The following is a 16179-nucleotide window of genomic DNA, read 5'->3' on the forward strand; positions in this document are numbered from 1 at the left end:
TGTAAAGTCACCTCTCAGCTTCCGACAATCCAAGCTCATTCAGCCTCTCCCTATACCTCAAATCCTCCAACCCTGGCAACATCCTTGTAAATCTTTTCTGAACACTTTCAAGTTTCACGACATCCTTCCAATAGGAAGGAGACCAGGACTACACACAATATTCCAACAGTGGCCTAACTCACATCCTGTACAGCTGCAATATGATCTCCCAACCCCTGTCCTCAATACTGACCAATAAAAGAAAGCATACCAAATGCCACCTTCACTATCCTATCTACTTGCAACTCTACTTTCAAGTAGAACCTATACTCCAAGGTCTTTGTTCAGCAATGCTCCCTAGGATCTTGTATAGTGTGTAAGTCCTGCTCTGATTTGTGTTTCCAAAATGCAGCACCTCACATTTATATAAATTAAATTCTATCTGCCACTCCTCAGCCTGTTGGCCCATCTGATCAAGATCCCGTTGTACTGAGGTAACCACCTTCGCTATCCATTACACCTCCAATTTTAGTGTCATCTGCAAAATTACTAATTATATCTCCAATGTTTACATCAAAAAATTTATATAAGTGATGAAAAACAGTGGACCCAGTACTGATCCTTGTGGCGCACAGCTGGTCACAGGCTTCCAGTCTGACAAGCAACCCTCCACCACCACCCTCTGTCTTCTACCTTTTAAGCCAGTTCTGTATCCACATGGCGAGTTCTCCCTCAATTCCATGAGGTCTGACCTTGCTAACCAGTCTCCCATGAGGAACCTTGTCTGACGCCTGACTGAAGTCCACCTATATCACGTCTATTGCTCTGGCCTCTATCAAGTTTGAGAGACATGCCCTCCCACATACAAGGCCATGCTGACTATCCCTAATCAGTCCTTGCCTTTCCAAATACACACACATCCTCAGGATTTCCTCCCAACAACTTGCCTACCACTGATGTCAGAGCTGAAAATGTGTTGCTGTAAAAGCGCAGCAGGTCAGGCAGCATCCAGGGAACAGGAGAATCGACGTTTCGGGCATAAGCCCTTCTTCAGCCTTCTCTTGTTCCCTGGATGCTGCCTGACCTGCTGCGCTTTTACAGCAACACATTTTCAGCTCTGATCTCCAGCATCTGCAGACCTCACTTTCTCCTACCACTGATGTCAGGCTCACTGATGTTGGTCTATAGTTCCCTGGATTTTCCTTAATGCCTTCCTTAAATAGTACACCACGTTAACACTCCAGCACCTCACCTGTGACTCAAATATCTCCGTAAGGGGCCCGGCAATCAGTTCCCTGGCTTCCCACAGAGTCCTACGGTACACCTGACCAGGTCCTGGCAGCACTTCCTCCTCTGTAATATGGGCACGTTTCAAGGTGTCACTACCTATTTCCCTACATTCTATATGCCCCATGTCCTTCCCCACAGTAAATACTGACGCAAAATACTCGTTTAAGTGTCTCCCACATCTCCACAAATAGGCTGCCTTGCTGATCTTTGAGGGGCCCTATTCTCTCCCTAGTTACCGTTTTGACCTTGATGTATGGATTTTCCTTGTCTCTATTTGCCAAAGCTATCTCATGTTCCCCATTTTGCCTTCCTGATTTCCTTCTTAAGTATACTTCTACTGCCTTTATACTGTAAGGATTCACTCAATCTCTCCTGTCTATACTTGGATTTTCTTAACTAAAACCTCAATTTCTCTCTTCCAGCTTTCCCTACACTTACCAGCCTTTCATTTCACCTGAACAGGAATATACTGTCTGTGAACTCTCACTCATTTTTGACAGCTTCCTATTTTCCAGTTGTCGCTTTACCTGCAAACATCTGCCCCAATCAGCTTTTGAGTTTTTGCCTAATACCATCCAAATTAGCTTCCCTCCAATTTAGAACTTCAACTTTTAGATCCGTTCTATCCTTTTCCATCAGTATTTTAAAGCTAATAGAATTATGGTCCCAAAGTGCTCCCCCACTGACCCCTCAGTGACTAGCCTGCCTTATTTCTCAAGAGTTTTGTACCTTCTCTAGTAGGTACATCCACGTACTGAATCAGAAAACATTGTACGCATTTAACAAATTCCTCTCTCTAAACCCTTAACACTATGATAGTCCCAGCCTATGTTTGGAAAGTTAAAATCCCCTACCATAACCACCCTATTATTCTTACAGATAACTGAGATCTCTTTACAAATTTGTTTCTCAATTTCCCTCTGACTATTAAGGGGTCGATAATACAATCCCAATAAGGTGATCTCTTTATTTCTCAGTTCCACCCAAAACCTTCCCTAAATGTATTCAAAGGAATATCCTCCCTCAATACAGCTTTAAATGCTATCCCTTATCAAAAATGCTACTCCCCTCCCCTCTCGCTCTCCTTTCTATCCTTCCTAAAGCATTTCTACCCTGGAACAGGAAGCAGCCAATCCTGTCCATCCCTGAGCCATGTTTTTGTAATTGCTATGATATCCTAGTCCCATGTTCCTTACCATGCCCTGAACAGTCTCAGATTGATCTCTTTGCTCAGGTTCTCTGTCTCTGTCTGTCTCTCTCTCTCTCTGTCTGTCTCTCTCTCTCTCTGTCTGTCTGTCTCTCTCTCTCTGTCTGTCTGTCTGTCTCCCGCCCCGCCCCCCCCCCCCGAGCAGCTCGAGCAAATCTCCCTGCAAGTATATTGGTGTCCTTCCAATTCAGGTGCAATCCATCCATCCTTCCTTGTACCAGTCATTTCTACCCCAGAAGAGATCCCAATCACCCAAAAATGTGAGTCCTTCTCCCATGCACCAGCTCATCAGCAATGCATTCATCTGCTCCATCTTTCTATTCATACCCTCACTAGCTCGTAGCACCAGCAGTAATCCAGATATTACTAACTTTGAGGGTCTCCTTTTTTAATTCCTGCCTAACTTTCTATATTATTTGTCAGAATCTCATCCTTTTCTGTTCCAATGTCATTTGTACATGTTGGAGCGATGACCTCCTGCTGGTCCCTCTCCCCTTTGACATCATGCTGCACCCCCTCTGAGACATCTTTTATCCTGGCACCAGGAAGGCAACACACCATTCTGATTTTTCACTGCTGGCCGGAGAAATGTCTGTCTGTGCCTCTGACTAGAAAGTTCCCTATCACAATCGATCACTTGGAACCCAACATACCCCTCATTGCATTCGAGCCTGTGTCGATAACAGAAACTTGGCTGTTTGTGCTACATTCCTCTGAGAATCTATCACCCCCTTTGTTTTCCAAACCAGCATACCTGTTTGAAATGGGGATAGCCACAGTAGACTCCTGCCTGCTTACCCTTCCTACCTTTGTTGGCATTAACCTGTCTACCTGAATGTATCTGTGGCTTTTCTCCCTTCCAAAAACTGCTGACCGTCACACCCCCTAGCTCTTGTAAATTCCTCATTGCCTCTAACTGTCACTCCAACCGATCCATGTGATCCGCTGGGATTCACAATCAAACACATTTCCTGCAGCTGTAATGATCTGTAACATGGAAACTCTCCCTAAACTCCTACATCTGACAGGAAGAACATATCACTATTAAAGGCCATTTTTGCTCCTTCAAAATCCACAGCTGCAGAAAATAGCATTGTCTTTTTGCCCAAAAAAAGTGCTCCAGACTAACTTAGTACTTAAATTTTAAAAAATAAGAGTCCTAATAGAGATTTCAATGACACAATCAAGAAAGAACCCACTGTATTTAGCACTGAAGACTTACAGCAAGGTTACATGTTAAAAACATAATTAACTTCAAATGTATACTTGAGACGTGATGTTAGACTCCAGTCTCACGATTTTTATAAAAAGGCTCTCTGATAAATTTTCTCCCCGAGGACAAAGGTTTGTGACTATGAACACAAGAACAACATATGTGCAAGCCCAAGCTGTGCACTCGAACAGCAAGATTCCTGCTCAATGTTGACTCACTCCGTTTTGCAAACCCAACAACTGTGTTTTCTTCCGCTCATTTTTCGGAGAATTAAATCAAAAAATGTGTTTGCACTTTTCGTTTTTGTTGCTTATTCCTCCGTTATCCCATGACTTTTCTAGATGAAAAGTAGATCAATATGTTTCAGATGACAAAATTTAATGTAACTTTTTTGATGAGGGAGAACAAATCATTGAGTTAGCACATGTGAAAATAAACAAGGAAAAACTGACTGGAGGAAACATGAGGAAACCATTAACCCCCTAAGAAAAATTGAGGACAGAAGCTGAAGTCAGCGGCGGGGAAAAAATCTTCCCCCTCTCTTGTTTCTCCATGTATTTTGCGCCTTTTTCTAACGGCCTGGCGTTTGCTGAGGAGCCAAGGACAACGCTTGGTTAGTCTGAACGGTGGGATGTCACCAAACAAAGATGCCAGTTGCTGTCGAGGAGTGGATAAAAACGAGGAAAATGACAGTGAAACTCTTCAGTCATGCTCTTGTCAAAAAGTGATTTTGTTTGTAAAATATCATGAATTTTTAAGCAATATCCACTGTTTGTACACATTTTATTGATTGAATGAAATAAAAACACTCTCAACATGCTTTTTTACGTAATGTTCAGTATGGCTTCCTTTGTTCAGATAACTGATCTGATTGTTTACTATCAGTTATCTCAACAAAATACTCACCACCCATCTCGTTCGGATAATCAAGGTTGTTCTGCTTCCAAATAAACCTGTTGGACTATAATCTGGCGTAGTGTGGTTTTTAATTTTGATCTTGGGCTGAGCAGAGGACCAGGTAGAAATGGATTTGGCAAGTGTTTGGAGTTGAAGGCAAGAGCTTTGGTATTTTAAGGGTTTTGCTTGAAATTGCAGTTCATCAACGTCTGGATATTATGCAAGCAATCCAACTGACAGACTAACATCGGCAGTGATGTGGGACTCCAGTCAGAGGCGCAGACAGACGTTTTTCCGGCCAACAGGGAGAAGATAGTGAGGGGCCCAGAGAGGTGGTGAGGAAAGAGATCAGTCTGAGACTAGTGCATTTGGGAAAAAGAGCAAGTCAAACAGTCAGGGCAGGCAGGAACAAAACAGAATGAGGTAGGACGGAAACTGCAGAACTTCAATGCAAGAGGCCTAATGGGGAAAGCAGACAAACTCAGGGCATATTTAGGAACGTGGGACTGGAATATCATAGCAATTGCCAAGACATGACTCTGGAATGGACAAGACTGGCAGCTTAATGTTCTAGGGTACAAATGCTACAGGAATGATAGAAAAGGCAAGAGAGGAGGGGGAATGACATTTTTGATCAGGCTTAACTTTAAAGCTTTACTTAGGGAGGATATTCCTGGGAATACATCTAGGGAAGTTACTTGGGTGGAACTAAGAAATATGAAAGGGCTGATAACCTTATTGGGATTGTACTACAGACCCCCTCAGTCTTTAGAGGGAAATTAAGAAACCAATTTGTAAGGAGATCTGATATCTAAGAATAATAGGGTTTGGATGTACCTACGAGAGAAGGTGCAAAACTTGACCTACTCTTGGGAAATAAGGCAGGGCAGGTGACTGAGGTGTTAGTGGGGGACCACTTTGGGGCCAGCGACCGTAATTCTATTAGTTTAAAATAGTGATGGAAAAGAATAGACCGGATCTAAAAGTTGAAGTTCTAAATTGGAGAAAAGTAAATTTTGATAAAATTGAGTAAGGACTTTCAAAAGCTGATTGAGGACAAATGTTCGCAAGTAAGGGGACAACTGGGAAAGAGGAAGTCTTGAAAATGAGAATGTGAATCCAGAGACAGTATATTCCTGTTTGGGTGAAAGGCAAGGCTGGTAGGTGTAAGGGATGCTGGATGAAGAGAGAAATTTGAGGGTTTGGTTAAGAAAAAGAAAGAAGCATATGTCAGGTATGGACAGGATAGACTGAGTGAATCCTTTGAGTATAAAGGCAGTAGGTGTATACTGAAGAGGGAAATCAAGAGGGCAAAAAGGGGACATGAGATAGCTTTGGCAAATACAATTAAGGAGAATCCAGAGGGATTGTATAATACATTAAGGACAAAAGGGTAACTCAAAGATCAGCAAGGCGGCCTATGTGTAGAACCGCGGGAGATGGGGGCAATTCCTAAACTAGTATTTTACATCAGTATTTACTGTGGGGAAGGACATGGGGCATTTAGAATGTAGGGAAATCGATGGTGATATCTTGAAAAATGGCCATATTACAAAGGAGGAAGTGCTGGCTGTCTTGAAATGCATAAAAGTGGATAAATCCCCAGGACCTGATCAGGTGCACCCTAGAACTCTGTGGGAAGCTAGGGAAGTGATTTCTGTGCCTCTTGCTGAGATATTTGTATCATCGATAGTCACAGGTGAGGTGCCGGAAGACTGGAGGTTGGCAAACGTGCAACTGTTAAAAGATGGTAAGGAAAAGCCAGGGAACTATAGACCAGTGAGCCTGACGTCGGTGGTGGGCAAATTGGAGGGAATCCTGAGGGACAGGATTTACGTGTATTTGAAAAGGCACGGACTGATTAGGAGTAGTCAGCATAGCGTTTTGCATGGGGAATCATGACTTAGAGTCATAGATTGATTGAGTTTTTTGCAGAAGTAACAAAGGATTGAGGGTAGAGCATTGAATGTGATCTTTATGGACTCTAATAAGGCGTTTGACAAGGTTCCTCTTGGGAGACTGGTTAACAAGGTTAAATCTCATGGAATAGAGGGAGAACCAGCCATTTGAATAAAGAACTGGCTCGAAGGTTGAAGATGGAGTGGTGGTGGTGGGTTGCTTTTCAGACTGGAGGCCTGTGATCAGTGGTGTGCCACACAGATCAGTGCTGGTTCCATACTTCATTTGATGAACCTAGGAGATATAGTTAGTTTGCAGATGACACTAACATTTGAGGTGCGGAGGACAGCGAAGAAGGTTACCTGAGTACAACGGGATCTTTATCAGATGGGCCAATGGGTCGAGGAGTGGCAGATGGAGTTTATTTTGAATAAATGCACTTTGGCAAGGCAAATCATAGCAGGACTTGTACACTTAATGGCAAGGTCCTAGGGAGTGTTGCCGAACAAAGAGACCTCAGAGTGCAGGTTCATAGTTCCTTGGAAGTGGAGTTGCCAGTAGATAACGTGAAGAAGGTATTTGGTATCTTTTCCTTTATTGCTTTAAGAATAGGAGTTGGGAGGCCATGTTGCAGCTGTACAGGACATTGGGTGAGGCCCATTTTGAGGTATTCTGTGCAATTCTGGCCTCCTCCTCCAGGAAGGATTAGATTAGTGGCAACAGGCCCTTCGGACCAACAAGTCCACACCGACCCTCCAAAGGGTAACCCACCCAAACCCAATTCCCTCTGATTGATGGACCTAACACTATGGGCAATTTAGCACTGCCAATTCACTTGACCCGCACATCTTTGCGACTGTGGGAGGAAACCGGAGCACCCGGAGGAAACCCATGCAGACACTGGGAGAATGTGCAAACTCCACACAGACAGTTGCCTGAGGCTGGAATCTAACCTGGAACCCTGGTGCTGTGAGGCATCAGTGCTAACCACTGAGTCACCGTGCCACCCTAGGATGTTGTGAAACTTGAAAGGGTTCAGAAAAGATTTACAAGAATGTTGCCATGGTTACAGGATTTGAGCAAGAGGGAGAGGCTGAATAGGCTGGGGCTATTTTCCATGGAGTGTCGGAGGCTGAGGGGGTGACCTTTTAGAAATTTATAAAATCATGAGGGGCATGGATAAAATGAATAACCGAGGTCTTTTCCCTGGGGTGGGGGAGTTTGAAACTAGAGGACATAGGTTTAAGGTGAGAGGGGCAAGATTTTAAAGGGACCTAAGGGGCAAAGTTTTTCAATGGAATGAGCTGCCAGAGGAAGTAGTGGCGACTGGTACAATTACAGCATTTAAAAGGCATCTGGATGGGTCTATGTTTCGGAAGGGTTTGGGCTGATATGGGCGAAATGCTGTCAAATGGATCTAGATTGATATCTGGTTGGCAGGGATGAGTTGGACTGAAGGGTCTGTTTTCTTGCTGTACATATCTATAACTCTAACAACCATACTATTACTAAATAAGGCATCAGAAATGAAAAGTTTGTGAATGTAACAGCGATGGAAGAGCATGATACATTTAAGAATGAATTAAATAATATTCCATTGATTCTCATGGCATTATGCCTGGTGTTTTGACTTGAAAGCAAAATTTTTAGCTGCATTTCACTTTATTTTTTAAACATGCTTCTAAAGCACTTAAGCTTTATTCACTTTTCAGTCCCTTGGGATACTTCAAAATATTTAGGTAAATTTTTTATTTTTGAAGTGTAGTCACTGTCGTAATGCAGAAAAATATGGCAGGCAATTTTGCAGTACAAGATCTTACAAACAGCAGTAAATCTATTTTTATTTTGTCATATTTGGGGGATAAGTATTTGCTCGGACATGGAATATCGCAAAATAATTGCAGCACAGAAGCAGGCCATTTGACGGGTCATGTTCATACTAGCTGTCTGCAAAACAACTTGATCTCTTCTACTTTTTCAGGTGATTGTCGAGGGCTCGATCGTAACACAGAAAGAGCGTTGCTCTGAAAGCTAGTGTGCTTCCAATTAAACCTGTTGGACTATAACCTGGTGTTGTGATTTTTAACTTTGTACACCCCAGTCCAACACCGGCATCTCCGAATCATGTCTTCTACTTTTGGTATTGTTATGGGCTATTTTACTTCCATCTGGTCTCATCTTTCATCAGAAGGATCTGTACTGGATTATGTGTTTAGATTTTGGAATGAGATGTGAACCTACAACTTTGACTCTGAAGCAAATGTGTCAAGTGTTTAACTTACTAAATTTGTTTGATCTACACTTTAGTGCAAGACTAGGGAATGCTGCGTGAGATGCTGTCGTTTTGAGAGGCAGGAAACTTAGATACGTGTGACTGTTCATGGGAACGTAAATGATACCTTGCATAATTTGAAAAACAGGAGCTTTCTCCTTGTATATTTGCTTGCATATTCCACTGCATTCGCACAGCCAAAACAAGTATCTGTCTGTGATCATGTTTAATTCATCAACTGTGAAGATGTGAAATGTGAGACATGAGTGGAAGTTTCTGTTTTCGTGATCATTTAATTTGAGATTGTGTTATTTATATGTTTGTGTATCAATCTTCCAGAGCTCAGCAGTCGAATTGTGAGACGTGGGGGTATTGACAAGAAGCTAAGTCATTCTTTCAATTTTCCAATCAAGCCAGGGTCACATTCTTCCAATATATATTCAGAAGAAGCCAGTTTCAAGTTGTCTGATTTTATCCTTTTGGCTTTTTGATTTGTTTGTTATTGACTTGAGGTTTTTTAAGAATTATTATGTCCAAACTCACTTTTTGTTAGGCTTTGCTGTCAGAGTGCAGGGAAGTCAACTGAGCATGAGGATTTTGCTGACAGTGAGAAACTAACACTAACAAGCTTCAGAAGTCACATTAAGGAAGAATCTCCCTTGAGTCTGTCATTGCAGTGGAATCTGTTAATTGCTAATAAGTGAGACTGCACACGGAAAATCAAGGAAACTGAGAAAATGACAAATTGAGTCTGGTTTACAGTAATGACTTGGTCAGTAAAATTCTTAGATTCAATGTAACAAATCAGTTGCAATCTACTGTGTTTGGCTTAGGATAGAGAGAACTAATAAAACAAAACCAGCTTGCATATTGGAATTGAAGGGAACTTGGTCTGAACAGACAACCTTGAGAGGTATTTAATTTGATGCTAACAACTTAGCAAGTTGCAAGAAGGATGAATTGCAGGAGTGGTCTCTTTAACTGAGCTGAAAAATAATGTCGGCATTTCTGTTAAACTAACTGAGACGGTGTGTAAATATTTCATTTTAAATGCTGTTAACCAAAATGGTTGCAGCTTGTTTATAGGTATTATTTTTAATGTTTTATTATCTACGATTTAAAAATTTTTCTGCAAACTAAAATGTAACATTCTTTTTTAAAAATTAAATCAGTCAACTTTGAATTGATAACAAGCACATTTTAATTTCAGGGAATGTGGGCTTTGTAGGCATTTATTGCTTATCCTAATTTCCCACAAGATGTGGTGGTGAGCGGCACCTTGAACTGCTGAAGTCCATCCCTGTCTAAAGAAAGACAAGTGAAACATGTTCAGTACAAATGTTGCAAGAGAACTGGATCACTTCATAAATGAACTAAGAACTTGAGAGAGTGGAAAAGTAGCATATGTAAATAATGTAGCCTTAAATTTCACCAGTCGCCCTCAAAAAAAAAAGTTTATGACCACCTGCACGTCAGTAAGCCCCCATTCCCTACACTGGACCTGATTCCTCCTGCTAGGACCAGACACTCCTTTTGCCAGGGAACCAAAAGTCAAAATGTTGGCATGCCAATTAGCATGAGTGAACCTTCTCAGCAGAGCTTAGAGGGAAAATTGTACCTTACCTATGCTACCTCTGACTTTCCTGCTGCTGGCTTAGAGAACTGGAAATCAATGTATCTGGGCGCCAGTTGGCATGTGCAGACCTTCTGGCAGCACTTGGATGGAGCTTTGCACTCCATCCACCTGGCATGGTACACCTACATCCAGCTGACACGTTACCCTTACACTTGTCTTTCTTACCTCCTCTCAGTCAGCAGCCATGAAAAATGATTGTGATTCTGGGCCTTTTAAATTTCAGAATATGGTAGCTGACCGCTGTGAAAAGGGACCATGATTGGTTTCATCCTAATTATTCTATGCTATAAGGGACGTATCAGAATGGAAGTGCGGTTCTATATCTTTGATGGAATCCTGATTGGAATCTCCTGTCAGAACTGTGGAGCTCTTTGAAAATGTAAATAATCAAATGGTAAACTGCATGAGATTGCCACTCCTTAGAAAATTTGGCCTGTTATTTCCAAACACTGCCCTGGCGATTAAACTCGTTTAGAAAAAGAAATTGAACATTTACTGAGAAGAACTCATAACTAACAAATCGCAAATCATTAATCAGAAGCAGTTTTCAGTTTGAATATGAATCTGAATGTGATTAATTTGCGCAGGTTATAACACTTAGATCTGTAGTACAATGCCAACTTGCGTTCCCTGCCCCTCACAGTAGTGACTTTGCATTGACCTTAATGAGATCTTTTTACTCCCTCTCCATTTTAGTCAGTTTGAAGTTCTTCAAGTTAGATCATTATCTGTTCTTTAACTATCAAATTGTTTCATAAGATGAACATCAAAATGTAGGGATTACATTTGACAAGTTTTTTATTCACTTGAGATTTGGGTGTCACTGGTTGACCAGCATTTATTGCCTGCCCCTGGTTACTCTTGAAAAGGTGGTTGTGAACTACCTCTTTGAACTGCTGTAGGTTCTTAGGGAGGAAATTCCAGGATTTTGACCCAACGACAATGGAGGAATGGCAATATATTTCCAAGTCAGGATGGTAAATGTCTTGGAGGGGGACTTGCAGTTTATGATCCTATGTATCTGTTGCCCTTGTCCTTCTAGATGGAAGTGGTCATGGCTTTGGAAGGTGCTCTTTGAGGATCGTTGAATTTCTGTAGTGCATCTTGTACATTGTACATGCTGCTGCTACTGAGTATTGGTGGTGGAGGGAATAAGTGCTTGTGGATGTGGTGCAAATCAAATGGGCTATTTTGACCTCGATGGTGTTAAGCTGTCATTGGAGTTGCACCCATCCAGGGAAGTGGGGAGTATTCCATTGCATTCCGACTTGTGCCTCGTGGATGGTGGACAGGCATTAGACAGTCAGGAGCTGAGTTACTCATAACAATATTCCTAGCCTCTGACCAGTCCTTCTAGTCACTGAATTTGTATGGCAAGTCCAGATGAGTCTTTGCTTAATGGTACCCCATGCCCCACCCAAAAAGGGTGTTGACAGTGGGGGATTCAGTGATGGTAACACCATTGAATGTCAACAGGCAGTGGTTCTTGTCTCTTAAGAGATAGTCATTGCCTGGTATTTGTGTAACACAAATGTTACTTACCACTTGTCAACCCAAGCCTGGATATTGTCCATATCTTGTTACATTTAAACTTGGACTGCTTCCATATCTGAGGAGTCACCAATGGTGCTGAATATTGCTGCAAATAGTATTGTGTACATATATTCAGTCTTTAAATCAATTTAATTTAAATTGTTAATCTACCATAAAAAATATTTTCCAATCACCAGATGCACAAACAACCCCCATTTCCCATCCTCCTTCCCACACACTCACAGTAGCTGTAGGATCCACTCTCTCTTTCAGCAATTCTCCACCTAAAACACTAACTCATTGCTTAATATTCTGCACTGGGCCAAAGTCAAAAAATCTGATTTCTTTTGTACTTGACAATCATTTTCATGTTGAGACTTGATCATATACAAATTTAAAATGATCAGAAAGCAAAGCATGCTTTTAAAACATTAAACAAAAATCAGAATTAAGATAATGGTTTAAGCTATAGCCCTAACAGAACGTGAGAGAAGGAGATTTACTGCTAATGTGAAAGTTTGTAGATGTTTCTAACCTGACGTTTCAGATCTTATGCTCAGTGCTGAGTGAAGGTAAGCGTGACACATATCACCTTCACCCCCTTGACATCATTGTCGAGGAACTTTGTACCTGCACCCCCAGGTATCTAACATTACCTGTGTAAGACCTGCCATGGTTTGTCTTACCAAAATTCAGCATCTTTCTTTTATCCAAATTAAGCTCCATCTGCCACTGTTAAGCTCTTGACCCAATTAATCAAGGTCCATTTGTAATCTTAGATGACCTTTCTCACTGTCCACTATACCACCAATTTTGCTGTCATTCGTAAACTTATGAACAATACCTCTGTATTCTTATGCAAATTGTTTATGTAAATTATAAACAACAGTGGACCCAGCACCAATCACAGGCCTTAATCAGAATAACAACCTTCTACTTTGTCTCCTACCATCAAGCCAATTTTATATTCAGTTGGCTAGCTCTCCCTGGATACATGTGATATAACCTTTATTAACCATTGTACCATGTGGAACCTTGTCAAAGGCCTTGCTGAACTCCATGTAGACAATATCTACCATATTGCCTTCATCTATCTAAGGCAGATCCATCTGCCACATCCCATGGTTTTTGCGCATGATTCACATTTCTATTTTTCCAATTGGAAACACTCAATCGGTGTCAAAGGCCGATGAGATCTGGTTCCAGGTTCCACTTCCAAAATCCAACTGAGCATCAGTGAGTTGGTTATGCTGAGTAAGTGCCAATTAATAGCACTGTTGGCGACTCCTTTCATTCACTTTGATCAACAGTAGAATGGTGGGGTATTCATTGGCTAAGTTGGATTACGCTGTGTTTTGTGGATATAGCTGTTAAGGAGCAGATGCCAATGTTACAAAGGTACTGGAACAACTTGCCAGGAGTAGAGCTTGTATTTGAGCAGAAGTACTGTTGTCAGGGCCCCTAGCCTTTGCAGTATCCATTGCCTTCAATGGTTCCTTGTCATTACGTGGAGTGAATTGAATTGATTGAAGACCAGTATCTCTGCTGGTCGGGGGCTCGGGAGGCTGAGATGGGTCACTCAATCAGCACTTGTGGCTGAAGATTGGTGTAAAAGCTTCACATTAATCTTTTGCACTGATTTCTTGTCCCTCCCCTTTGAGATCCTGGGATTTGTATGCAATCATAGAATTTTACACGAGAAAAAGAGATTCTCCAAGCCATCGTGTCTGTACCAGCTCCCAAAAAAACTACCCAGCTATTCCTGTTCTTCAGCTCTATCTCTGTGGCTCTCTAAATACATCTAGCTCTATTTTGAAATCTCCAATGGAATCTGCCACCGTTCTTCCAGGAAGTGCATTCCAAATCCTAACAATGTAGTGAAAGATTTGGCATGCCATGATGTTGCTGGGTGTCATTAAATGCAATGTTTTGCTGTTGAATGCTTCAGGCCACTGTTGGGACCCAACTTGGTGTACCATTCTCAAATGTCCACTATTTCTAATTTTGTCTTCTATCCTCAATAATTGGCATACAGAAGACTGCTTTACAACAACTTTTATGTATGTTGTATCTTTTAACATGGGTGCATTGAATACTTCCCAGATTTCACATTTTAAGGCTTTTAAATCTGTAATTTATCTTATCAAATTCACTTTGTTTGATGGACTGATTCTATGAAACTATCAATATTTGTAGAGTGACTCAGTATGCAATTTGTTGTTTTTGCAAATAGGATTTTCATTTTTGCATTCCATTAGCAGAGAAAGTTTTGTTTTTATCATTCCTGTCAAATGGAGGTTATTATTTAACCATTTTAGTCTTGCAACCTGATTCTCCAAGCCCATGGATTGACAAACAGGATGGCCTTGTTTGATAAATCAGTTTGTGCCAAATTCCACTGTCAAACTTTTTTTGTTATTGGTGAAAATGAAAGGCATTTGATACAGTGCCACACTGCAGACTTGAGAGGCAAGTTATAGGCCATTGTGTAAAAGGAAACAGTGGCAACATGGATATAACTTTGGCTGAATGATAGGAAACAGTGTAGTGGTCAATAGACATTTTTCGGGTCTGAGGAAGGTTTGTAGTGGGTTTCCTCAGGGATCGATTTTGAAATTCTTGCTTTTCCTGATTTAGAGCTGGATCTTGGTGTACAAGGGACAAGTTCAAAGTTTTCAGATGACACTGAACTTGAAAGGATTGTAAACTATGAGCTGGATAGTATGGAATTCTAAAAACATTGACAAGCTGGTGGAGTGGGCAGGTAGGTGGCAGACTAGGTTTATTGCAAAAAAAAACTTATGAAGTGATGAACTTTGATTGGAAGAACGCTGAAAGACAATACAGTCAGTTCTGCTATAATTCGTGTTTCTTCAGTGTGAATTGCCTTTGATGCTGTTGAAGAATTTAGACCGTTATTTGTAGAACGTGAACTTTCCTTATGTATTGGTTATAATGTGATTCCGGCCTCATTAGTTTAAATGGCTTGGCTATTGTGTGATTTTCTTATGAGATCGCATGAGAATGGAACTATCATATTATATCAGAACCAATAGCATAAAATAGGGGACACCGTTCGATAGGGGGTACAGGAGTAGAGGAATTTGGGTGTATATGTGCACAGATCATCAAAAGTGGCAGGACAGGGTGGAGAGAGCAGTAAATAAAGTATATTATGTTCTTAATTTTTTTTAATAGGGCATAGAATGCAAGGGTGGAGGTGATATTGAACTTGTACAAGCCACTTTTAGACTTTGGTTGGAATATTGGGAAAAGTTGCAGGTGTAACATGATAGGAAAGATTTGCGAATGCATTGGAGAGAGTGCATAAGTGATTTCCAAGAATAGTTTGAGTTATGAGAAACTTCAGCTTTCGGAATAGATTGAAGAAGTTGGGATCCTTCTTCCTGGAGAAAAGAAGGCTCCGAGGAGATCTAATAGAAGTTTCAAAATCATGACTGGGATGGACACAGTAAATAGGTTGCAGCTGGTTCTGCTTGTAAAAGAAACAAAAACAAGAGGGAATGGATTTAAGTGACGAGCCAATGAAGAAAGGGTGATGTGAGAAAAGACCTTTTCACTCAGGCATCTGTCCTTGTATGTTTAGGTCATACAGTTTTGAAAATGCAGTCAAAGGACCTTAGGGTGAGTTAATGTAGTCCATTGCATGTTGTAGATGGCGCACAATGTGCCAGTGTATCATTGGAGGAAAGAGTGGACGGGATATCAATCAAGTGATTGGTTTGTCTTGGATAGTATTTTGAAGAGTAATGGCATGCTAAGATAATAATGAAAGGCAGGAGATTTGGTATTGGAGCACTACCTGATCAGGTCCACGCCCTCCTACAACCCGCTCTCCTACAACCCATCCTCCCATCCTGGCACCTTCCCCTGCCACCGCAGGAACTGCACCCAGACCACCTCCCTCACCTCCATCCAAGGCCTTAAAGGAGCCTTCCACATCCATCAAAGTTTTACCTGCACATCCACTAATATCATTTATTGTATCCGTTGCTCCCGATGCGGTCTCCTCTACATTGGGGAGACTGGGCGCCTCCTAGCAGAGCGCTTTAGGGAACATCTCCCAAACCAATCAACCGCATCGCCGTGTGGCCCAACATTTCAACTCCCCCTCCCACTCTGCCAAGAACATGGAGGTCCTGGGCTTCCTTCACTGCCGCTCCCTCTCCACCAAACGCCTGGAGGAAGAACGCCTCATCTTCCGCCTCGGAACACTTCAACCCCAGGGCATC

The 16179-nt window shown here is 41.7% G+C and overlaps 1 protein-coding gene across 1 annotated transcript in view; it reads left to right on the forward strand.

Moving 5' to 3' along the window:
• The first annotated feature begins 15550 nt into the window (after nucleotides 1-15550).
• LOC122556187 (ceramide transfer protein) overlaps nucleotides 15551-16179 on the forward strand; it is a 79146-nt gene continuing 78517 nt past the window's right edge. Inside the window, exon 1 of the mRNA XM_043702720.1 lies at nucleotides 15551-15571. Coding sequence (XP_043558655.1) covers nucleotides 15551-15571 — 21 coding nt within the window. The remainder of the gene's footprint in view (nucleotides 15572-16179) is intronic.

This window comes from Chiloscyllium plagiosum, chromosome 2 (genome assembly GCF_004010195.1).
Source record: "Chiloscyllium plagiosum isolate BGI_BamShark_2017 chromosome 2, ASM401019v2, whole genome shotgun sequence".
In the NCBI taxonomy this organism is placed as follows: domain Eukaryota; kingdom Metazoa; phylum Chordata; class Chondrichthyes; order Orectolobiformes; family Hemiscylliidae; genus Chiloscyllium; species Chiloscyllium plagiosum.